The sequence below is a fragment of the Nyctereutes procyonoides genome, unplaced genomic scaffold (assembly GCF_905146905.1).
Source record: "Nyctereutes procyonoides isolate TBG_1078 unplaced genomic scaffold, NYPRO_anot_genome, whole genome shotgun sequence".
Lineage (NCBI taxonomy): Eukaryota > Metazoa > Chordata > Mammalia > Carnivora > Canidae > Nyctereutes > Nyctereutes procyonoides.
This window is the reverse complement of record NW_026575119.1, coordinates 1,010,607-1,037,009: the sequence shown is the minus strand read 5'-3', so window position 1 is coordinate 1,037,009 and position 26,403 is coordinate 1,010,607. Positions and strand designations below refer to the sequence as shown.

Sequence of the window (26,403 nt, the reverse complement as noted above, 5' to 3'; positions counted from 1 at the left end):
GGCCCCGGCCCCGGCCCCGGCCCCGGCCGGCGGCGTCGCTCGGGCCCCCGGCTCGGGCCGGGCCGGGCCGGGCCGGGCCGGGCGGGCTGCGGGCGCGCGGAGGGCGGGCGGGCGGCGGGCGGGCGGCGGGCGGGCGGCGGCGGCGGAGGGGGGCTGCGTGTCGTCCGTGCGCGCGTGTGCGCGGGCGCCGGCGGGGCGCGCGGCGGGCGGACGGGCGGGCGGACGGGCGGGCGGACCGGCGGACGGGGTTCGGCCGGCGGCGGTAAAGTTGTGAGCGGCCGGCGAGGCGCGCGGGCGGACGGGTCCCTGGAGCGCCCCTCCTCCCCGCGCCTCCGGCCCCCGTGTCCCGGGCCCGGGCCCGGCACCCGGAGCCGAGCCCCGCGGGGGAGCAGGCGGGCGGCGGGGCGGCCGCGGCGCGAGCGGGCACCCACTTGCCGCCGTGGGAGCCGCGTGGCGTGGATGGCGGCGAGCTGGCGGCGGGCGTGTTTGTGGACTTGTTACCTGGTCTTGGGGGCCGGGAAGCACCGCAGGCAGATCCCCGTCCCCGGGGGACACTCCTGCCCGGCGCCGGGACGGGGCTCCGTGCGAACGCCTCGCTGTTCTCTTTCGGTTTTTGGGGAAGTTGTTACCTGGGCCGGACGCACGGAGCGCTGAAGCCGGATAATGGAGCTGGGATGGCGCTCGGTCTCGGGTGGAAGGAGGGTGGGGGAGGGGCGGGCGGACGGACGGGCGGACGGACGGACGGACGCGCGGGTCCGCTGCCCTCGCCGCGGCTGCGGGGAGTATTGATGGGCGCCGCGGTGCCGGGGCCGCACGCACCCCTCGGCCTGACTTCGGACTTAAATAAGAGACAGCGAGACCCGGACATGTGGTGGTTGTTGCACAGTCGCCTCGTCCAGTTTGGGGAGACGTTGTAAGTTGATTCTATTTCTGCTTATCTCGGGGGCGATTCTGTGCTTTGCCTCCGTCTTGTGCGGCAGCGACATGTCTGCTGACTGGTATTGTCTGGACAGTTCCTGTGGCGAGCGGGGCGAGACCGGGGGCCGCGGGGCCGCGGGGCCGCGGGCCGCGGGGCGCGGGGCGCGGGCGAGGTCCTCGCCGCCCGGTACCTGTTTGTATAATATGGGCGGCACCGGCCCGCCGCTGGCCGCGCCGAGGCTATATAAGGAATTACACGCGCATGTCGGACCCGGGGGCTCCTGAGGCTGCCCACGGGATTTTTAAGACGAGTTTTTAACTGTAGGGAAATTAATGCGCCTATGATGGGATCGCTGTTTCTTCCAGAAAATGAGGAAATTCGTGTTTCAGTACAAACTCTCTCGCACTCCCCCCGCCCCACCCCCGCTCCTGGGCTGCTTTCCTCCCTCCGCTCTGGGATGCGAAACGCGAGGGTTTGTATTTTGTGACCTTCCCTGGCAATTTTAGATTTTTGTGTGGGATTTCCTGTCTAGAAGCAGATCCGAAGATTTTAAGCTGTTTCAAGATGTTTCCTTCCAATCGTAAAAAATATTTTTGATGTATTTGAGCCGACATTGAAATCACTGCGTTGGTGAATGATTTTAGTTCTTCGAATAAACGTTTGCATTTTAAAGACGTCTGTTGATGATGACTGATAACTGATATTTGGTATCGTCATTGTGGAGAGATGACTTGTTACAGCAAGGAGCGGAGCATAGGCTATTGCAATCTTAATTTCCTGTTTTAGCGTCAAATTGTGTGCTGTATTGAGCTGTTGCCACTGTTGCTGATGTGGCTTTATGAAAGGTAAGTTGGTTCGGAAAGGGCTGCTCGTTTTTTTTTTTTTTTTTTACCTTATTTAAAATGTTCATCGCCAGAGAAAGGGGCTTTTCTTGTTGCTGACGACATGTGTGTGACATGTGAGTCTGAACCACCCAGCGTCTGTGCAGCTGCTGTAAACATGTTTACCTGAACAGGAAAGAATGGATTTTTCTCCTAAAGATCCCGTGATGTGAATATTACACTCATAAGGCATATCAACAGATGACTTAAGGGGAAAAAAAGCTATCCTGAAAGGTACTTGAAATCAACAGGAAAAAGAGGTTGTCGATCGCTGCAGCAAATGGCAACTTGTGCAGGTAGAAAAAAGATGGTGTTTAGTTTTCTCCTGCATGTATGTCAGCCCCCTCCTGTCTGCTGCTTTCATTCTCAAGGGAGGGATTTATTTACCATGCTTGCTGTCAGTGTTTTTCCTTTGTGTTTAATATTAGAAAAACAGATTTGGGCTATTTAGCACAAAATGTCTTGTCTGCAGTCTGCATTACTCACAGAAAACAAAAGGTGTTTAAGATAGCACCATACTACTACAGGTATCTTCCATTTTCATCACTTTTGGCTCTGTCCTTGTATTTCTTTTTGTTCTCAAATGCATTTCATCCATTGCCGGTGATTACAGCCATGCTATTTGATTGAACCTTATAATTTGCAAATTAAAAATGAAGTTATATGCCGTTGTGTCGTGAAACCTCAGAATAGGTGCTGGTTAAATATTTCTTAGCAACGCAGTCAGATTTAAGTTGCAGTTATTTTTTGGAGAGAATTGCATGAAAAATGTTAACTCTTAAATCTTTTTAATGAGGGAATAAATGATGTGTACAGTGGGCAACAGTCCCAGGGATACTTTATGTTGTTATTTATATGTAAATAATTTTTTGTTCATTTAAAAATAAGATATGCAGATTTTACTGCTAAGCCTCCAGTAAAACATTTTAATTTCCCTTCTGGAATATATCTTCGAAGTAGGATATTAATAGGAGAATCAAGTAATGTAACTTAACAGGGGTAAACCAGTTGAGCAAGGTTTGACCAAGCATCAAACCTTAGGTGGTAACTTTATGGTGATGATGTGAGTTATCTATAAAGGAGTGGCATTAGAATTGCGTAAAATTGATTTTTACCATTTGTAATGTAATAATGCTTTGTTGTATTTTAAAAATATGTCTTCTAATTTTCCACTTCACTCTGTGTGTGGTTTTCATATGTATGTATATATATACATTGGGGAGGGGGGCAGGGAGAGAAATGTGCTCTAGCTGCTAATGACCACATGCTGATTAATTTACTTTAGATAGAATAGCAGGTACATATTTTTCTGTCATTTGCACCATTTCCACTTGCTGTCATTGGAAGCCGCCAGTAGAGGATGCTAACAAAAATGATTATTGGTGTAGCAGCACCATAAGTCTATCTCCTGTTGATTGGGACCTCTACATTAATAGGGACCTTTGGTGTAATTTTGGGTCTTAGTGTTACTGAAAACTAGCCCTGGGTAAATTAGGCATAAGCGTTTTCTAGTCTGCTAAGATAGAAAGAAGTAGGAATGTTTTAACTTGAACAGTTTTATAAATTTGAGCTTTTTAAATACTGAGGTTAATATTTCTATCAATTTAGTCGTATTTTAGTCCAGTTGTATTATAGTCCAGGTTTTTTTTTTAAATTTGGTTTTATGTTATATTTGGAAAAGAACATGTAATGATTGGCCCCTATTTATTTAGCGTATTTACTATACTTTTAAACCTTTTTATTTTTGTAAGATTCCCTGAAAACATATATCTTAGATGTTAAAAGATGTAAGCTGTTAAATATGGTTAAGAAAGGTTGCAATTAATTGATTGTTAATACTAATTATTTTTCCATAACTTAAACTATACATGGATTGGGCAGACAACTACTAAATAAGGTGTTAACCAGCAGTCACTCAGATGGTAGTGATTTTTAGATTTTATCTTTTCCTTTCCCTTCTAGTTAAGAATCAGAAGTAGGTAGAGTATAAATTTTACATTTATCAGTTGTAAATTGAGAAATATAATTTTGCTTTGGTGTTTTAAATGCAGCAAAAAATGTCTGTAGTTTGATAATTAGTGTATGTTTGTATTCAGAAATTCTTTTCAAACAACTGTAAATTGGCATAACTTTCAATATATATAACTGCATGAGACTTAATGTATTTAGTAATATCTTTTTGGTGTGTGTTCATACAATTACACTAATATAAGTGTAAACTTTTGGAAGGCTTTTGTTAGGTCAAATGTTACACATATTTATTTCCCTAATTATTTTTAATGGTGTTTCTATAAATATACCAATAGCAATCTCATAATGCAATAGTAGTACTGTTTATCTTGAATTAAAGTAGGAATTACCTGAATTATCAGGTAAGCTTGTGTGAATTTCTCATTTTAGGGTGTCATGGTTTTTCGAGAGAGAAAGAGAAAGAGAGTGTGTGTATAAATATAGTTTTACATTTCCTGACAGGTGTTTCTTGAATTTGGTGTTCACCTAATTCCTAGAGCTCGGTAGTAAATAGGTGTGATTCACTTACTACTTTTATGAACTGAAGAAGTTTACCACAAAGCCATAACATACATGATTGTGGCATGGAGCAAAACATAAAGCATCTTACAAATTGAAAGCATCAGTCATTTGTTAAGATGAGCCTTAGGTAAAAGAATATGGAATATTTTGTTCTTACTTTTTTTCTTTCTCTAATTAATAGTATTTTTGAAAGTCTATACCCTCTGTTTGCAGTTGTAGTTGCTCTGAATCATGTGTTGAGAAGTGAGAAAGTTCAATAACATTGGGAATGATACCTTAAAAATAACAATTATTTCTCATAATTGTGATTTTTTTTCTTTTTTTGCTTTCCCCTGTATAAATTACTTGTAAGCATGTGATTAGAGCCATATGTAAACACAGATACAACATCATGTGGAATTATATTGTTAACCACTCTGAACTACCTGTATTGAATTGTAGTAGAGGAGAAAATGTTGGAAGAAGATGTGCATTAAATATGTAAAACTTCAATGAAAGGTTAGAGGACTTGATGAAATTGTAGAATAACATTTGGTATTGGAAAAGGTTTCTTAATGTTTGTGGCATGATCACTAATTTATGGCGAAATATCTGTTCCTAATAGAGCTAGAAACTAGAATGAAAGTGATAGTTGTTAAAAGAAAATTTTATAAATCATAAACTAGAAAAGTACCTTGGTTAGGAAATAAAATATTTTCAAAAAAAGCTTTTTAGAAGGCTATATTTTATACATATTACTTGTAAAATATTAAACTAGATGTGAGTTGAAAGAAGATTAATGGGTATACACCTAACAGAACAAGTTTTTAGTAACCCTGGTTAAAATGTAAACTATCCCATAGGTATTACTTTAGGAAATAATCTTTCCTTTGGATGGTATAGTATTTTCAGAACTGTTTTCCTAAAGGCAGCATGCCTAGGATATCAATTTTAACTAATGAAAGTTTTCAGTGTGTGTGTGAGCAGGTCTAGATTTTTAACATTCAGGCAGGTGGGCTATGCTGCTGGTTAATATGGAACTGGTTGCTTGAAAATATGGCAATATTCCATAACACTTAAATATAAAAGTGTTCTCTAATAAGTAAAATCTCCCTTATTATTTTCAGAGAAAAAAATTAATATTTAGAACTCGCTTTGTTAATTTTGTTAAAACCTCTTTTGAAGTATATCATTTAGGTGTCGATAAATTGGAAAAGATGCCAAAAGGTGGAGCAAAAACAACCAAGTTTAAGTCTACACATGTATTCTAGCTGTGAAATGTTACCAAATTGTTCATTCTCCTAGAAGTTATTTTTATCTCATTTATTTCTTCAAACATCTTTCTGTTATTTAATACGTGCCTACTATATTTATAGAGATTGCATGTATCTGTCCATATAGACAATTCCCCTCATAATTAACTTTACATATTTATTGAGATTTGATACATGGAGTTTGAGTATAACTATGGCTGTTGGTAGGAGCCATCATACCTTATGGTATGGCAGCCTGGGAACAACTTCGTCATCTCTTCTGCAGTAACAACTACATCTGTGCTGGAATTATTAGTAACAGATGTTTTGTGACCTCTTAATTCCCATTCCCCACCCCTCTTTCCCATCCGTATTTAAAATTAAATGTGAATGGGAGATAAATACAAGAATGATGTCAATTCCTCGTGTATATTGTTGTATTATAAGAAATTTCAAGTCTTCTCTTTTCCCCTTTAAAATATAATTTCAAATTTTATGTATTTGAAATTTGGAATAACTATCTTAATTTTGGTTTTTAGTTATTTTTAATACTCTGTTTAATTTTCTTTTTATAATATGTGATACTATTATTTTTTAGATATCTCAGTTACTATTCACGGTCACCAATTTATGGTATATTCTGATTTTCCTTATTCTTAAGGTCTTTCCCCCCATTTAATCCTCATTTCTAATTGAATGCTTGGTTATTTGTTAACTGCTCAGAGTGTGACTAGTTTGTTAATTAAAAATTCATTTTTCTTTTGGAATTTTACGTGTTTAAAATAGAAGGGGTCTTTAGAGATCTCATTTTTTTTTTTTTAAATCTGAGAACTGATACAGATAAGCTGAAGTTTAGGGCCTTCAAGTAGAAATTCCATGAGAGACTTTAACTTAGGTTTTAGAAGAGGTAATAGTGACATGTGGTAAATCTTTCAGGGAGTAGATTGTCTGAACTTGGAATGAAATACTCTGCCATAGATACTTGAAAAGGCTGTGAAAATCACTGTATTTCTTCAGTGTTTTCTTCTTTCTAACTTAAAAAGCTAAGTTGCTATTCACTTCTATTGCTACATCTCTTTTCTAAATCTCTTTTTGTTTGTTTTGTTTGTTTCTGTTACTGTTTTGGTGGGGGTAGAGGTAAACAGTTGGGGAGAGAGAAAATAATTTTATATGAATAAATATTAATTAGGAAAATGAATGAAATAATTTTGGAGCTGGAGAGATTTGGAGAATCATTCAAATTTATTTTTTCAGGTAAGCAAACATTCAGGGAGGTAAATGACTTTGCCAGGTTCCTTTTAGTAGTTACCTTGGACTAAACTAACAGCTTTTCGGGTTCATAGCTCAGTATTCCTTTTATTAGAACATTTGGACATGTTTATCTATGATGGCAACAAGGAAGAACTATACGCCATGAATTTTCAAATTTATCATGGTTAAAACCAAGATGTATTGTAAGGAATGTTCAATCATCCCAGAAAAGCGAATTTCTTAACCATTTGCATAAACTTATCAAATTCAATAGTTGGCCTAACTATATCATTTAAAACATTTCAGGTTAGTTTTTCTTAGAGGCATACCCTCATTATTTGGATTATAATTTTTACTCTTCATTCCCCATCTCAACTCCTTCCCAACCCTCACTTGTACCCAATCTAGTATGTTTTATATATATTCTTTGTTATGTCTCTATCCTTGGAAAGTAATGTTGTTATTTGTATGTTTTACATCTATATATTTTGATATATATTTTACTTTCTTCTGTTCATATTGCTCTATGTACATTTAATTCATTGATTCTAACTAAGCAATATTTCATGGTTTGCATGTAGCACAGATTATCATTCCCCCTAATGATAGATGCCCAGGTTGATTCCAACTCTTGAGTACAAATTATTCTGTAATAAACATCTTCATACGTGTTGCTAACAGCTGTGGAAAAACTTCTCTGGGTATACATATCCAGGTGTGGTATTCTATGTTATAGGTTAGTCACATATTTAATATCACTAAATTATGCCAGATTATTTCTGAAATGGCTACACCAGTGTTTACCGTCACCAAAAACGTATACGAATTTTTATGTTTTTCCCAGTTTTGCTAGCATTTGGTATTGTAGAACATCTTACATTTTAGTAATTTAACAGTTAAATGGAATCTTATGGTTGCTATAATATATGTTTCTCTGTTTACCAGGGAGGTTGATCATTTCTTCATATCCTTGCTAGTTGTTTGAGTTTCCCTTTCCATATCTGGCCTATTCATACAGTTTGCCCTTCATTTTGGCTGGGTTTCCATTTTTTGGTTGATTTCCCAGAATCCTCTGAAATAATAATCCCTTGGTGGTTTTAGATAAGGCAGATATCTTTCCAGTCTGTCAGTCATGTGTTGACTTTGACTATGGTACACAAATTCTTAATTTTAATGTGCCTAACATTTTTTACTTTGTAGGCAGTCAAAAGTCCTTCCTGATCGAGACGCCTGGGTGGCTCAGCAGTTGAGCGTCTGCCTTTGGCTCAGGGTGTGATCCCGGAGTCCCGGGATCAAGTCCTGCGTCAGGCTTCCTGCATGGAGCCTGCTTTTCCCTCTGCCTGTGTCTCTGCCTCTCTCTGTGTGTCTCTCATGAATAAATAAATAAAATCTTTAAAAAAAAAAAAGTCCTTCCTGATCTACAAGTTACAAAGATATTTTCCTATGTTTTCTTCTAATAGTTCTGTAATTTTACCTTTCATGTTTAAGTCTTTAATGCATCTGGAGTTCACCTTTTGGATATAGGATTTCCTTTTTTCTTTATCATTTCTTTCTTAAGAGAAGCAGAGTGGTTAAGAGTTTGGGTTATTCTGTAGTTTGCTAGCTGAGTCTCCTGGTCAAGTTAGTCTCCCTATGCCTGAGTTTCCCCGTGTGTAAAATGGGTATGATAATCTCAGAGGTGGGAAGGCTAAATGAGAAAAGTATCAAGCACTGTGCTTTGTATGTATTTGTTTAAAATTTTACTTACATTTGATTATGTTTTTTTTTTAAGATTTTATTTATTTATTCATGAGAGACACACACAGAGAGGCAGAGACACAGGCAGAGGGAGAAGCAGACTCCATGCAGGGAGGACTCGATCCCGGGACTCCAGGATCATGCCCTGGGCCACGCTGAGCCACCCAGGGATTCCCAAGTTTATTTGGTTTAAATATATCTTCCATCAACTGACATTCTTATTCTTTTGTCTAGTATTAACTCTGATATAACTTCAGTCTAAAAAGATGTAGTTATAAAATTTATTCATTGTTTCTAAGCTTTGACCTTAAACATTGCTTAGCTGTTCTGGCCTTAAGGACAAGACTTTTTGTTAAATGAGTAACAGAAAATGGTATGTTAATGCTATTTGTGATACATCTTTCAGCTTGAGGAAGGCTGCCTTGGACTCTTTAAGGGGTATTATATTGAGGGAGTCCTTACCATATTACTTTTATTTGTAATATTTACATGGACTTTAAGGATAATGTCCCCATGCTATTCTGTTTCATAAAACAAAGAACCCAGGCCCAAGAAAGCTAAACTTTATGTTCCATATTTGAATGCCCTAAGGAGTGTGGAGTCCACAGATTTTCACACAGATTCATTCATTTAGCTGAGAGTATTTTTAAGCAGATGATTGTATGTCTTCTTTTTTAATACATAGTTATGTGCTTGTGGTATAGATCAGAGCAGTCCTAAGACAAAAGCTAAACTTGTACCATTTTGTGTGTGTGTGAATAAACCTTATTGAGGTATAATTTACATACGTCATTATGCATGTACATTTTGACGACTCTCCACATACTTACACGTGTGTGTAACCACCACCACAGTTAAGCTATAGAACATTTCCATCACCCAAAAATTTCTCTTACACCTCGTCTCAGTCAGTCTTCCACAGTCTAGCCCAAGCAGTCAGTGATCTGTTTTTGATGAGTGGGGATTAGATTTACTCTTTCTAGAGTTTCCTATAAATGGAATCATAGAGTATGTACTCTTTTGTCTGCCTTCTTTTGCTCAAGTGATATTTTCAAGATTCATACATGTTACTACATGAGTCCGGTAGTTCTTTCTTTTTGTATTGCCAAGTAGTATTCTGTTGAATGAATGTATCATAATTTGTTTATTCATTCACCTACAATGGGAAAGTATTTGGGTTGTTTCTGATTTTTAGTATAGAGAGAGTAAAGCTGCTGTGAACATTTACATACAAATTTTCATATGGATATATGCTTATATTTCTTTTGGGTAAATACCCAAGATTTGAATTGCTGGGTCACATAGTAAGTATATGTTTGACTTTGTAAGAAACCGCCAATTTATGAAAGTTCTAGTTCCAATCCTTACAGACTTTTGTACATGTTTTTAACTTTAGCTATTCTAATAGGTATGTCATGGTATTCTTTTGTTTTTAATTTGGACTTCACTATAATTATATTTGAGTATTTTTTTGATGTACTTACTATGTATTTATGTGTGTATTTTCTTTTGTGAAGTGTCTGTTTCATTCATTTGCCCATTTTTAATTGGGTTGCTTATCTTTCTATTATTAAGGTTTAAGAGTTCTTTATGTATTCTGGATCCAAGTTCTTTTTTTGGATATAAGTGTTTAAAATGTTTTCTGCCTTTCTGTGGCTTATCTTTTGATTTTCTTAATGGTATCTTCAAAGTGCAAAAGTTTTAAATTTTGATGAAGTCCAATTTATAATTCTATTCTCTTAGGCCTTTGTGATTTTTGTGTTGTAAAAAATCTTTGCTCATTCCAAGATTTTTTTCCGTCGTGTTTTTAAAAGTTTATGACTTTAACATTTACACCTATGATCCATTGCAGGTTAATTTTTGTCTTAACCAGGTTTGATCTTTCATCTACAAGCCTGTCTGAGGTAGCTCTGAATAGTTTGCAGGAGGTTAAACCTTGGCCTTACTAATCAAAGTTTTGTGTGAGAATTCTATTTGAATATTTAAAAAAATACTTTTCAGGACCCAGCTGAGAACCAGACCTCAAGATTGTAGAGAAACGCAAATCCTGCTTTCCTGGTTTTATGCATTTTTGAACTGAGAGCAATGGCATTTTCAGAAATTTTCATGTCCTTGACACATTTTTGATTCACAGAGACATAAGTAATGTCTTAGCATTGAGTAAGCTAGCATTTCAGAGAAAGATTCTCCAAGAGAGTGCCTGTAGAGAATGTTATCTTCATGGTCTCTTATTCCCTACACAGTTTTAATGAGTTTAGCATTATACCAACTCTTCTTTGCATGCCATAGCTTTTATCTTTACTTAGGAATTTGTTCAAACCTACATTTATCTTGAATTCATTAAGGGACATAATTTTATACATTTGAAAATAACATCTCATTAACCACTTTTATGTTTCTAGCATAAGGATTCCACCCTACTGTTGCACTGAAGCTGCAATACGTAGTAAAGGTCTCCAGTGAACTTCAAATCCTGTCAGCCTTTCTCAACCTTTCTCTTACTTGAGTTCTGTATATTTATTATTGTTGACTTTCCTGGAAAGTTTTACTTCCTTAACTTCTACATTTTTACTCTTTTCTTAAATTCTCATTTTTTTCCATTCATCTTTCCTAGAGCCTCTTTCTCTTTGGCATTGCCCAGGGCTGCTTCTCTTCTCACTCAACACATCCTACCTAGAAGTCTGACCCAGTTCTTTTAGTTTTAGCTACCACCTATATGCTCATGTTTTCAAAATCTTTATCTCTTGCCCAAAACTAGATTGAGTTCCAAATATATATACAGTTGTCTGTACAACTTCATCTATGTATCCCACAGGACTGTCAAGTTTCACAAGTCCAAAGTTAAACTAATTTATTTCCCACCAAGTCTTAACAATTTCCTTATCATTTATGATCTTGTTAGTGCCACTGCCAATGTATTACACTCAAGTTAAAAACTAGGGGTTTACCTTCCCTCCCATATTGTGATGATCACCAAATCTGTCAGTTCTGTATTCTGAATGTCTTTCAAATCAGTCTTTTCCTCTTCATTTCTATCTCTGTTGGTTTAGGATCCTCATTTCTTATGCAAACTCTTACACTGGCTTATTGTTTGTCCCTACTCTTCTTTGCCATGCAGGTGCCGTGCAAAAATTATCTTTGTAGAAAAAACAACTGATTTAGTCCTTCTCCTAATCAAATGCCTTCCCTGAATCTTTAGTAACTTGCTGGATAAAACCAAGATTCTTTCCATGACATACAAGGCTCAGATTTATGATCCTATCCCTGCTATTTCTTCTGTCTGCTGACCACTCCCCCCCCCACTCCTTTTAACTATAGATTCCTATTTTTCCTTCCATGCATTTGAATATACTTCTGTTTCTTCTACCTGAACTCTATTTCCTTTTTCCCCTATATTATATTTTCTGGTATATTTTGAAAGGTGGACAGGATACTTCTTCAAAAATGCTTTGTCTCATCCCTTTGCAATCCTTTCTTCTTAAATTGGTGATTTTTCTTGGCACAAATTATTATGCCAATTACCTTGACATAAATGCTTGATCTTATTAATTTTTAGTTACTGACTTTACCCCTCATTTTGTTATGGTCAAAGAGAAAAAGGTTTATTTTAGTTCCTTTGAACTTTGATGAGTTGATTACAGATGCATTTATTTACTTATTCATATTTATGGGTAAAGTGTACATGTCACTGAAATAGCTCCCACATAATTCTTACTTTTAAGACTATTTTTCTATCTGACTTTTCTATTTATTTTTATCACCTATTGCTATTCCTTGAAAATCTGTCATAACTAACTTGTGTTTTATTTTTGTTTTTAAAGCACTCACATTTCTATACTCCATTTAGCTCTGGATCTGCCTTGAACATTCTAGACATTAGTGACCCAATTCCTTCTGATCTAGTATCTGTAGGTGCATTTATGGAAAGAGCATTGAACTAGGAGAAGTCTTAGATAGAAGTCTGAGTCTAATACTAAATTTGCTATTAATTGGCCTAAGTCTGTTCATCTGTAGAATGAATATGATGGATTACTGTGTGTTAGGCACTGAGACTCTGAAGATGAAAAATATAATTTCTTGACTTAAAGAGCTTACAGCATACTAGAGGGGGGGAAAACCACAGAGAAACAAACCTTTACTGTATATATTGGTAACTTGTGATATTCTATCCCATATGCATAGAGGGGATGGCCAAATCTTAAAAGATGTGTGTGGGTTATTTTCACAAAAATGTGGAAAATATTACTCCAGGTAGGGGAGTAGAATGTGTAAAAGCACATGAGACACAAGTGCATGCCTGCACATAGAGGGGCTAGCCAAATCTTAAAGGATGTGTGTGGGTTATCTTAGTAAAAATGTGGAAAATATTACTCTAGGTAGGGGAATAGATTGTGTACAAGTACGTGAGACACACACATACACATAATGTGGGACCTGCAAGTTACACGTTTGGTTGAACTCTGTAGGGTGAGTGGAGGAAAAGCTAAACACGAGGCTAGAGAATTAGATAGGAAGAAAATGAGAAGAAAAAACAAGCTTTATGTTGCCATGACTGGATTCTGTCTTGAAAGTGTTGAGGAATTTCCAAAGATCTTAAAGTAGGAGTGACTTGAATGTAAATATATAGCTCATCATTTTATTTTCTTTCTAAAGAAAGAAAACTTATGTTTTCTTTGAACTTAAAGAACTTTAAGTTCTTTAAAACTTATGTATTAAATTTTAAGTGATTAAAAATTCAAGAGTACATGCTTTACTAAAAGTGGGGAAAAACCTGTTAAAGTAAAAGCTGATTTGTCCTGCTTTCCTGAATTTTTGCTTATATACACTATAATGTTAATAGATTTATGTGGTAATTGCTCTAAAATGGTGCTGCCACTACACCACTTCTGTCATCATCAGTAACAATAAAAAGCATCCTTTACTAGAAGCAAAAGTGGCCTTGGTTATAGTTGGTTGCTAAAATCTGTGCATCAAGTTGGCTATGCATTTCTGAACTCTACACTATTGTGAGGAATTACATTTTCATTTTTCCTCTTTCCCAGTCATTAAATCACAGCTTATATAGATGTGTTAGTTTTACTGTCATTAATGATGGTTCTTCAAACATGTAAAAATCCTTTGAGTTTATTATTACTAGATAAATTTTTGGGTTATTTCTGGCACTTATTAATGATTCTGTGTAGAACTTCCCATCTTGTAGAAGCTATTACATGTGCTTTGATATCAGTTTTTTATTCCAGATATTTAATAAAATACAGTTAGATAATCTTTGCCATTCTTTTAGCTGGCACGATCCCAGTACCTGACCGCCTGTGATACATTAGGCTGATAAATAAGCTGGATATTTTATTGTTTGCATTTAAATAACTGGCCATCCACAAAACTTCACATTCCAAATAAAATAAAACACTTACCTGAGTGTTTCTAATCTAAACTAGCTATAGGCCTAATAGAAGTTTTTCTTATTGAACAAAAAAAAAAATTGAACTTTTCTGCAAGTTACACTATATGCTACAAGATGTACAGATTAAAGACAGCGCCTTTTTTTAGTCCAGTTGCTGAGAAAATAGACTTTATCATGTTTCAGTCTCTAAGTTAATAATATTTATATAAAAATGCCTTATTTAAAAAAATGCCTTATTTATACACCATTTTTCTTAATATTTCACATGTGACATAATTTATATGGTAAGGGGCTTTTGTGTTCTGTAGTTATATTCTGAGTGTTTTTTAATCTAAACTTTAAAACTTAACTTCATTTCACTAGTAATTTATATCTTACTGTACCTTATTTATATGTTTGTTTTATGTATTATGTCTTAGAACAGTAAAACTTAATAGCCCATAAAATGCTGTATAATTTCAATTTCTACCACATCAAGCTGATTTTTTTTTTTTTTGGTGGGGAATATCATCCTCTTTTTTTTGTTTTTCATTAGCAGTAGATTAGGACTTTTACTGTACCAACTCCAGAAATAGTTCAGGGCAGTAAGACAAACTTTGAGTGTCTGTTATATTAAGACTAATATATTAAGTATATTCGGTGGGAAGCAAAGCATTAGCTATTTTAAGGTTTCACGGCCACACTAATGTCCATCTTGTTCATGTTCACCTGGGTCATATAGAGCTTGGGGATTTCCATCTGCCCTTACTGTATTTGATTGAGTCAACAGTCAGGTAAGAGTAGTGGTCATACTTCTGCCATTATGTTCTTTGAGTTTCTGATCACCATAGTCTCACGGATGAGGAAAGTGGTTACAGATGGAAGGTCTGAGATGTAAAGATAAAGAACACAGGAAATGGTAAATATAGGCAATTCTAGACAAACACTATAAAACCTGGGAGGAGGATAACATTATTGATCAGCTATAGACTTTGGTTAAGTTCTGTATTCATGTTGAAATCTCTGAGATGAGGAATAAAAACCTAGATATAGTATGGGTGTCTTTCAAATTAGTAGAGGAGAAAAAATAATCTAGAAGAGAAAGAAATGAAGGAAGGAGAAGAAATACAGAAAAAAGGCAAGAGGAAAGCACAAAGTAAGATTACTGGTAGGTGCAAATGTATTAGTAATTACAGCACATATAAACTGACAAAATGCTCCAGTTAACAAAAGCTGATTGTCAGATTGGCTAAAATAACAAAATCTAGATCTGTACTATTTTTAAGAACTATAACTTTATTTTTTAAATTTTTATTTATTTATTTATGATAGTCACACAGAATGAGAGAGAGAGGCAGAGACATAGGCAGAGGGAGAAGCAGGCTCCATGCCCTGGGAGCCTGACATGGGATTCGATCCCGGGTCTCCAGGATCGTGCCCTGGGCCAAAGGTAGGCGCTAAACCGCTGCGCCACCCAGGGATCCCAAGAAATATAACTCTAAAAAGGATATAGAAAACTTGAAAATAGAAAGGATGTAAAAAGATATGCTTGGTAATACTTACTAAAGTAAGATTGTGTTGTATGGCTATGCTAATATTATCTGAAGTTGGCTTTGTGGAAAAACTATCCTAGAGAGTGAGAGTCACTAAATAATTATAAAAGCAATGATAATTTGAAATTGCTATGTACCTGATAATATACTCTGAAAATACATTATGCAAAAAAATAGGACCACAGAAGGAATAGGCAAGTTCATCAGCATTGTGAATTATTTAAAATAATCCCTTTAATACTGGAATAAACAGAGAAAAATAAAAAATATAGAAGATCTGGGCACCTGGGTGGCTCATTCAGTTAAGCACCTGCCCTCGGCTCAGGTCATGATCCTGGGATCCTGGGATGGAGCCCCACATTGGGCTCCCTGCTCAGTGGGGAGCCTGCTTCTCCATCTTGCTCTATTTCCCCTGCTTGTGCTGTCTTCTGCCAAATAAATAAAATATATAGAAGATCTTAATAACAGGATTTACAAGCTTGCATTAATGGACATTTAGGAAACACTGCATTTCAGAATACTTTTCTAAAATATTATTTTTAAAAAGTTATTTAAAAGCACGTAAGAGCTGTTTACAAAAACTGGTAACAACCTGGACAAATACAACCAGTTTTCATAATTTCAGTGGATTGGCATTATACTACATTCTCTCTTTACAATGTCATTAGCTGTAAGCACCATAATTTTCCTGTATGTTTGGAAGTTGAAATGTATTATTTATAGTTAACCCATAGGTAAAAGAAGCACTTGTAAGGAATATTGGAAAATATAATTTAGCAGTTAATAAAATACTATATATCACAACTTATATGATAAACTGTGATAAACTGATACTTTAAGAAAATTTATAGATTTTAATGCTTACATAAATGTTGAAAACCAATAACTGCATTCTTTTGAAGTGACTAAAAGAATATTCTCCCAATTGAACTAAAAAATAAATATAAATTAAGGAAATAGAAAATAGAAGTAAATCAGAGACAAAACAGTGCAGCTAAAAATGGATTTGGAAAGACAAAATTGAAAACTGTCGGCAAGATTAATCAAGGGAAAAGAGAAGTCACAAAGCAATAAATAGAGTGAAAAAGGGGATGTTACTACAGATGTTTCAGGGATAGTTATCTTTATGCTAGTATATTGAAAGCTTATATCAAATGGACAGATTCCTAGAAAAAAGTAGCTCATATTAGCTGAAGAAGAAATAGAAAATTGGATAGTCTTACAATATAAAGGAAAAATATTCTTGTAAAGAAGTATACCACGTCCACACAGGTTATATAGCAAGTTCTTTAAAACATCCAAGGGATAATAGCAAGATACTCATTAAAGAAACTTGATCTTTAATGACATTGGTATTGCCAGTCAGAGGAAACAGGATGGCTCTTTCAATAATTGAGGTAGTTAGCTAATTAAGTGGAAAAAATTGATTTGGGCCACTACCTCATATTATTTAGAGAAATTAGACTGGGTTATAGATCTAAATCTATAGATAAGGTAATTATATAGTTAAGATAAAACTAAGAATTCCTATAGACAATAGAGTGGTTTTATGATTTCAAATAAAAATGTATAAGACACAATGCAAAAGATTGGTAAATACCACTTCATGAAAATAATTTCACCAGTAGTACCATAAAGAGAGTGGGGATTAGTATTTAGCACAAATGAAGATCTGCCGCACAGTTAAATATAAAGGTAAAAACTTAATAGAAAACTAAGTAAAGCAGTTGAGTGTGCCGTTCATAAAAGAATAAATTCATTTGGCCAGTAAGCACATTATAAGATATTCAACCTCATATGTAATCAAAGAAATGCAAATTAAAACCACCGTGAAAAGGCATTTCATGCCTCCTAGATGCTCAAAAATTCAGGGCCGAATGGTATTGCTGTTATGTGAATATGGAGCACCTGGAACACAGCGCAGGTGGTAATGTTAAGTGGTATGTGCACCAGAAAAAAAATGGCATTATTAAATAAAGTTGAAGATGTATGTACACTATGATCCAATATCTCTGTTCTTAAGTATGTCTTAGTGAAACCTCTATACAGGTGATAAGGTGATGTATATAGTTGTTAATATAGCCCTGTTCATAATGCCAAAACAACAAAAACCAACTCAAATATCTATCAATACTAGGATGAATCATGGTATATTCATTCAGTGGAATGTTACACAATTCTGAAATGAATGAATTATAGCTATGCTCAGCAGCTTGGGCCATCTCAGGAGTATAATGTTGGGGAAAAACAAACCATAGAAGAATATACAACATATTTCCATTTATACAAATTTTAAGAACATGAAAAATGTTATGTTAAGAATACGAATATAGTACAGCTCTAAAAGAAATGATAAATATAAAATTTAGGGATTTGGGAAGGAACACAGTGTAGATACAAGAGGTGAAAGTAATGATCTTATTTTTTAAACTAAATGGTGAGTACTCAAATAATTATTGTATTCTTTTTACCTTAAGCTTATTTCATAGAATTATTTATTTCATACTTAATACTGATAATTAATTTTAAGAATGATGATTACTGATAATTGAAAATAGTAACTGGAGTGAGCCCTGGGTGGCTCAGCAGTTGGGCTTCTTTCTACCTTTGGCTCAGGTGTGATCTCGGGATCCGGGATTGAGTCCCACATTGGGGTCCCTCCATGGAACCTGCTTCTCCCTCTCTCTGTGTCTCTGCCTCTCTCTTTGTGTCCCTCATGAATAAATAAATAAATCTTAAAAAAAATAGTAACTGGAAAAAGAAAAGTGAATCATTTTGGGGAGAATGCTGTGTATTTCCTGTACACTCATATTTAATCTGAATTTTCAAATGTCCATTTTTTTTGCTAGTTTTAGTCTTTTTTTAAAAATTTTTATTTATTTATGATAGAGAGAGAGAGAGAGAGAGGCAGAGACACAGGCAGAGGGAGAAGTGGGCTCCATGCACCCGGAGCCCGACGTGGGATTCGATCCGGCGTCTCCAGGATCACGCCCTGGGCCAAAGGCAGGCGCTAAACCGCTGCGCCACCCAGGGATCCCGAGTTTTAGTCTTTTAATAGTATTTTTGTATTTAATAGAGCCTAATAATTTCTGCACTGATTGTGAGATACTCCAAATGTATTTAGTCATTTATTTCAAAGGATACAATTGTCATTCTTTTCATTTTCTTAGCACTAAATTTACATGTTTTCCATCTTCATATATTTCCTGGGCTTTTTAAAGATTTTATTAATTAATTAATTAATTAATTAATTTATTTATTTATTTGAGAGAGTGAGAGTATACACGAGCCAGGGGTGGGGCAGTGAAGTTTGGGCAGGTGGTGGGTAGAAAAAGGAGAGGGACAAGCAGACTTTCTGCTGCACAGGGAGCCCTTTGCTGGACTTGATCCCAGGACCCTGAGATCCTGACCTGAGCCAAAATCAGTTGCTTAATCAACTGAGCTACCCGGGCCTCCCTTACATCTTTCTTGTTTATTGGCTGCATTTTAAGAGGTTTGAGAAAGGTACTGCCTATCTTATATTTTTCTTTTATTTCCTTTTTCTTTTCGTTAAGAGAGAGAGGGTATGTGCCCTGTGAGTGGGGCTGGAAGGGCAGAGTGAGAGGAGAAAGAGAATCTAACCCTATGAGGAAGATACTGTTATCCTTACTGTGTTGGTAAGGAAACTAAGACACAGGTATTGTCTTAGATCTCATACCTAGTAGGTAGAGCCTTTATTTAAACGTAGGCACTCTGGCTCCATATTGTGCACTTAACCTCTAAGGTTTAAGAAAAATCATCTCTAAGGGGAATGTGCCATGTTTTTCAATATTCTTTACTAAATAGCATACTAATTTTAAGGGCTGTTAGCATGCTGTCACACAATGATGCAATGATTATGTAATTCCCTTTCTTTTATCCAAGAATGTAAAAAATATTAACAATTGATATGTTTTTAGACACTGCTTTAAAATGAAACTTACGCCCGTAGATTCACGGGATGAGAAAAATATATAGATAAAAGTACCTGTTAGTCTAATTACAGATATGACCATATGCATAAATGGTAATAGTGACTTCTCTTTCTTATTCTGAAGTTCATAGAGTCATAATTTAAAATCAGAAATTTTAAGAGTAGCATGCATGAATTTAGGAAAGCAATATTCAGGGTTGTTGACTTGGTACTTTTGGAAAATTCTTACAATAAAATAGTTACTGTGAATGGAGAAAATTATGCAATTGTGATTTGTGAAGAAGCTAGTAGTAATATTTGAAAGTAATGTACCAAGGAGTAAGGAAATTCAGACAGATCCTTTAGAGCATTGAATGGTTCTTTACCATTGAGGGTCAAACTCTTTTGAGAATGTGTTAGCTTACAGAAGTTTCTGTATAAATTCAAGGGTTTTATAACTGCATTAAAGTCCTTCCATAGGTCAACCCCTAACCTTATTCCCATGTGGAGCCTTTAGGGGTTCTTGAGAGAACTCTTCCTATAGCTTATATGCTCATGTTATATGTTGTCTCTAAAAGTTCAACTTTTTTGTCTGTGACATTTTGTCAGCCACTTCAGATAATTTCTAGGGACATGTGGTTTTATCAGTCAAAACACATGACTGTTATGATTTGTTCTTTCGAGTTGAAACTCTGTATGTGGCCTAAATATACTTTTTCAGAGATTCTTCAAAGAGACAGTATTTCCTACTTAATTTACTTCAGTGGCCTGTTTTTATTTTGTTAGCTCAAGCACATATGTAGTATATTTTAAGCAGTAAATTATATTTAAAGAAGAAGGCAAGCTCTTACAATTGAATAAAGACATTTTTTGAATACATTTGTTTTTTAAGAACACATATGAATGTACAGCAATTTATAGCTCTGACCATTAGGTAATTTGAGATGCTCCCAAAGAATTCTGGGTAATTATGAGAGTATCCCATCCACATTTGAATTTGTCTTGCCTGATTCTCTACTAGCAAGACTAGATCATATAATATATGGAATTTAAATTATTTTAGATTAATCCATCTCAACACAGCAGGGGAGAGAGTATTATAGCATGATTCTTCTTGAAATATCCTTCAAGATTTTGGGCAATAACCTTCATAAAATGTATCCCAGAAAGTGAGGAGTTTTTCTTGATTTCAAGTTTTATATTAATGCAAAATTGCTGTGTTACTCTGTAATTTATTTATGTGTGTTAATTTAAGGACTATGGGAATTTGTATTAATTTTTTTCCTTTAAAAATTGGGTCAAATGAGTCTTCTAGGATGATTACCTTATTTAATCTGTGGCTTCAAGTTTCCATGTTGTTGCTCCCTTCCTCTACCAGGTACCTCCTGTGTTTGGCACAAGATATCTTTCTTTAAGATGTCAAAACACTTAGGAATTTTTTAGTACAGACTTGAAACCATTTGGAGGATAAACTATAACAATTTAAAAGTCTAGTTTTTGTTAATGGAGCTGCAGCTGATCTTGAAGACCCACTGATAACATAGCACTTAACATTCATAAAAGATAAATAAATCACCTAAGTTTTCATTTTCAGTTTTATATAGTTTTGCGATTTGGTACTTGATGATTTATTCTTGGTATGAGATAAGGTAATATAATGTAACAAACATTTAATAATTGCCTATTGTATTGTAGTCACTGTGTTAATTGCTAGAGATACAAAATGGGCAAAACAGGTTCTGCACTTCCAGAACTCACAAATGATGGGTAGAATAACAAAAACAGGTATTTGTAGTATAGTGCAGTCACTATAATAGAAATGGAAAGAATGGCCAAATAAAGCATTGCTGAAAGAGTTTATATCCGACCTGAATATTAAAGGATCAGAGAAAGAGAAAATTGAGGTGAGGGAAACAGAGGAATGAGAGCAGAGGACCCAACTGGCTGGTACGAAACAGCATGGTATGTTCTGGAAGCATAAGCATATGTGTGTTTTAGTAGTATAAACAAGGGACAGGGAATGATGGAGTGGAATGGAACCAAATCATGGAGAGTTTTAACTGCCATGTTTAGGAGCTTGAACTTATCTCTCATTCTAGGTTTTGGGAAGCCATTGAAGACTTTAAAGTGGGCACCTGGTTTGATTATAGGTAGGGTTAATAGAATACTCTGGTATTCTATTGGTAGCTGTTGTGAATGATAAATTTTAAGGGGAAAAGATTGGAGGCAGGGAAGGCATTTGTGAAGTAGTTGGCTGACGGGAGCTTAAACTAGGGCTGTGTTAATAGATGTGGAGAAGAGGGAAAGATTTCAGACACTTTATGTTTGTTCTTGGTAAATTGTAAATTCATTAGGACTTGATACTTGGAAATGGCCAGTGGGTGATAAGTAGACAAATTAAATCCAGAGTCCCTAGCTTGGGTGACTGCATGGATGGTGATGACACCAAACAAAGAGAATACATGAATAAGAGTCAAGTTAGAAGTTATAACTTTTGGATATTTTAAGTTTGAGACAGTAGTGAGATAACCAGTGTGGGAGGTCTAACAAGGCAATTGACCTTTTCAATCTGATGCTGTAGGATGTGACTCGGGGCCCTGGGCTGGAAACCATGGGACCATATATGGAGCGTATATGGGCTAAGTAGAAAATAAAAGGCAGAATACAGGATCTTGGGGAGCATCAGTGTTTTAGAGTCCAGCAGAGAGAAAGAAGCCCCATAAAGGAAAGAAGAAGCTAACCAAAACAAATGAAATAATCAGTGAGCCAACCTATGGATCCAGCTGAGACTACAAACTACTTATTTTTAATGGAACAACTTAATATATTTGTGGTTTACTTAGATGTCCTCTGTAGCCTGAGTAAGTGATAGAGATTAGAATATAACATTAGTCTAAGATTGAGATTTTACCATACTGGTAACAGTAAAAAGTTATGAGTCTAGGGAAATTGAAGTGTTGAAGTTAGAGCAGTTTAGATGATGAGCTGTGACAAATGTTGCATATTATGTGCTGTGCATTATTCTTTAGAATTATTAACCCATCTAATCCTCACAACCAGCTTGACACAACCTCATTCCTAGCATGTAAGTTTCGTGAAGGCAGGTTATTTTGTTGTCTGTCTATAGTCTCCGTGCCCGACATTACAGAATGGGCTCAAACACCTGTTGAATAAATGAGTCAAGATGCAGTACATTATTATTCCCATTTTATAGATACGGAAACTGGGTAAGGAGAGGTTAAGTAATTTATGTAATTTAGTGGCAGAGCTAGTGGGGAGGAACAGTATGAGCCTAGCAGAGGCAGCTGGTGAACAACTGAGGGATTCTAGGACATGAGTTCTCTATGGGATACAGTAGAAATAAAGGCATGGGAGATTATAGAAGAAGAGGAAGTCTGGTCAGAGAGTAAAGTATTAGAGTTTATAATTTGTTGAAGTGGAGTTCCGGGTGACGACCAAGGGTCAGGTCTTAAGAACAGCGGAGTAGATGTTTATTGTGGAAACTATGAGTATATATGTAGCTGTTGAAAAATTCTAAGAATATGATAGAAGTTTGGGTAGAGAAGATTATGATACAGTCTTCAATAAATGAAGAGTAATTCTGTGGAATGTGTAGTTGAGAAACAATATTGGAAATGGATGAATGTTATTTAGATAATCTTGTTGGAAAGCTTCAAAAGTACTCAGAATGTAAATATGAATGTTAAAAATTTTGCCTGGTATTGCAGCCATGCTTAAAATTGAATTCTAACTGTTACATATCTCCCCTGCAAAAAAACTTTCCACACTTTTCTTAATATAGGAGTAGAGCAATATTCTGTTTGAGTCCTAAGCAACATGGCTCACCTCTTTTTGTTTGTTAGCTGTTGAGTACACATCTCAAGGATGGTAAAAATAAAATGCAATTGTTCTTCTAACTCTTCAGTGACTGCCCAGTGCATTGTCATTCATTCCCAGTTCCCTTGCTGACCCTTTTGCCCTCCCTCCTCCCCGAAGTCTCTTTTGAATGCTTTTGTTTCAAGAAGCTCTTGAGAGCTTTCTTTCTACTTTACATTTTGGCAGAGAAAAACAGTAAAATTTATTTTAGCACTAAATTATAGTTAACATTTTAAGTTGAATATTTTCAGAAAAAAAATATTTTCAGAATGTTTCAGTAACCTAAGAGCAATCCAGGTTCGTTTTAAAAAGAATTATTCAATCTCATATTTTGTTTGCTTTAAAAGGCTCTAATTTCTTTTCATATATTTTGATAACATTGTAATTTCTGTCCTGAATATTTTCCTTCAGAAAAATATAAAGATCCAATAATTTCTTATAAGAGCATATTTAACCTAAAATTCAATCTTTGTATCAGTTTAAAGCATAGACTTTGAGTTACAGAATTTTTCATTTTGTATTATAAAGTTATGCCTGCTTGTCCTTTTGTTTGTGTATATGTGTGTCTTTCCCACAAATAAGTATCACCCTCTGAATAGCTCTTAGGAAATTCAGAGTTAATCAAATATGTTATGAAATACTTTTTTATAATGAAAAGGTTGGAAGAGATGATTTCCAGGGTGCCTTCAAAAGCAGATATGCTGTGATTTTGTGGTTCTCTATGTTCTGCCCACTTCAGATCTTAGTAGCCACTGAAGTACTGCTAAATGACCTTTGCCACAGAACCCATGAATGCCCCAAGTATAATTTCACTTTCACCCCTTTCTTTGTAAACCTAAATGCTTGTCAAATTAGATGTGTCAAATTAGATCTTTTTACTGAACATGCCTTGAGGAGGAGAACAAAGCTTGGGTCAACTTAATCCCCATGTTCATCTTTTTCTGTTCTAGAGACTTCTTGGGGGATGGGCTAACACTCCTTTCTGAGGAGAAAGCATGAGTAGGTAGACTGCTGTCTTCATGCTTTTCCCTGCAGCCTCATTGGGCCTTGCTGATTTCGATATTTTAATGAAAGCAGACCAGGTGGGTTACTGATTAGTGTTTATGGTTCTCATTTGATCCAAGTTCTCTGTTATAGACACGTTAAATGACAAATTAAATCAAGGCATTATATTGGAAAGTATCTCACTTTTCCATTATCAGTGAACTAGATTAGATTGTCTCACAGTAGTTAATATCATATGAGGTTTTTCATGTGTATAATATATATTGAAATATTTGTTTTTCTATGTAAATTTTGTAACTGCCAATTTGTCAACTCTAAAGTATAAAATACTTAAATATAAATATACTTAATAAATAGTATTAAATTAGTTTTTTAATTTTATAGTAATGAAAATAGAAAATTCTTGGATCTTATTCTTTTAAACTTTCTCATTTCAGTTCTGATAATCTCTTTGAAAATTAGGAACATACTTAGGCTCACATGACTTGTAGCAGCAGACACTACTACATCTTACTAGCTATAATTGATTAGAAGCTGCAGTCATTAATTGTTCAAATGTAAGAAGGTTGTAGGAGACCATATGACAAAAGAACTAGTTACCTTTATAGTTTGCTGCACCTCAGGTACTTTGTTTCAGAAGAAAAGCTCAATTCAGTGCCCTGAGTGAGAAGACCCTTACCTCTTTTTAGATGAAGTTGGTAGGACATTTCTTGCTAACTTGGTCATTTCAACTTGTTCAGGAGTATTTTGAACACACTGAGCTGGAGTCGGGAAATGATTGAGAACTTAGCTAATTAATTTTTTTGGTTTGATGAATGAGTATTTAATGATTAAAGCTTATGGCCTTTCAACATATTTAATAAAGAAATGTTAAAACTTAGGTTAATGAAATGTAATGAAATCACATGGAGGTAAGGTCCAATAATTTTGATATTGTAGAACATAGAAAATCAAAATAAATATTTGTCTAGATTTGACTAGAAGTAGATGTTTTCTACCAGAACTTGTTTTAATTTTAATAATTTGAGGGAGGGGGAAGTGAATTGTGGAGGTAGCTAAACCCAGACTAACCACTAACATGCTAAGTATACAAATCCATGGGTATTTCACTAAACCATTTAGGAATTTTTGTTGACTGGTCTTTTTGTTTACAGGGCTCTAAAGTTATTCCATTTATCTATAAATTCATTTAGCTAAAGATTAAAGCATACGTTGTGATAAATGAAAACAATTTTGGTGGTTTGTATTATGTAATGCAATAAGTTCCATTAAAGCTATTTAAAATAGAAACATTAATTTCACCATTCAGAATTGTTTCAGTGATAGGAAAGTAAACTGGTAACCTAAAATTAATTTTTCTCTATGTTTGTCACATTCTTTAGCTAATATGGTGGATATGGACCTGGTGTGCTGTAAGTTGTCCAGCCATACAAAACAACTTTCCAGAAGCCTTGATGTTTCCCAAAAATGTATAAAGGCAAAATAAAACAAAATCCTAATACCTTTTATGAGAGAGAAATGCCTGTTACAGGTTATGGTGCTCATCTTGAGTAAGCAGAAGACAGTAGGAACTAGTAGTCTAAGTGGAGAGTGACCAAAAGGAGGCTGTTAGCAGAGACCTCATTCATTCCTAGGAATCATCATGTAACCAGTGAAATCAGCTTCTCTAGATCTGAAGGAGGGTTTTGAAAATGCTGGGAAAGCACAGAAAACTTTTCTGTGCAGACTATCAGAGAAAGGTGGAACGTGTTCTTTTACTGTAAGTACCTTATCACTTTGAAAGCGATTTGAAAAAGACTGAGAGAAATGAAATAAAAATTCTTAAATTGGAAAGAGACTTATATCCATTTGGTCTGGTCATTTTACAGAAGGGAATTGAGCAGCTCAAACAGTTATGTGATTTGGTGTAGATTACAGAGCTAGTTTGAGGTGGAAGCTCCAATTTCCTTACTGGGTTTAGCTGGTTAAAAGTGTGAACAGTCATTGGTAAAAGGTAGGGAGGTTATAGGGGCCCCTATGACAGAAGAACTACTACTTTACAGTTTGTTCACTGCAACTCATCTACTTTGTTTCCGATGAAAAACTGTTCAGTAACTTGTGTGA

At 35.9% G+C, this 26,403-nt stretch overlaps 1 protein-coding gene across 3 annotated transcripts in view; it reads left to right on the top strand.

Moving 5' to 3' along the window:
- The window catches only part of ZEB1 (zinc finger E-box binding homeobox 1), a 181,430-nt gene that overhangs the window by 628 nt on the left and 154,399 nt on the right, over positions 1–26,403 (top strand). The window contains exon 1 of one of the 3 annotated variants that reach the window (XM_055334530.1): positions 1,324–1,764. The exons of the other annotated variants lie outside the window; for them this stretch is intronic. Coding sequence (XP_055190505.1) covers positions 1,758–1,764 — 7 coding nt within the window. The 5' untranslated portion in view covers positions 1,324–1,757. Of the gene's footprint in view, positions 1–1,323; positions 1,765–26,403 lie in introns of those variants that run through there. 3 annotated transcript variants of the gene reach the window in all.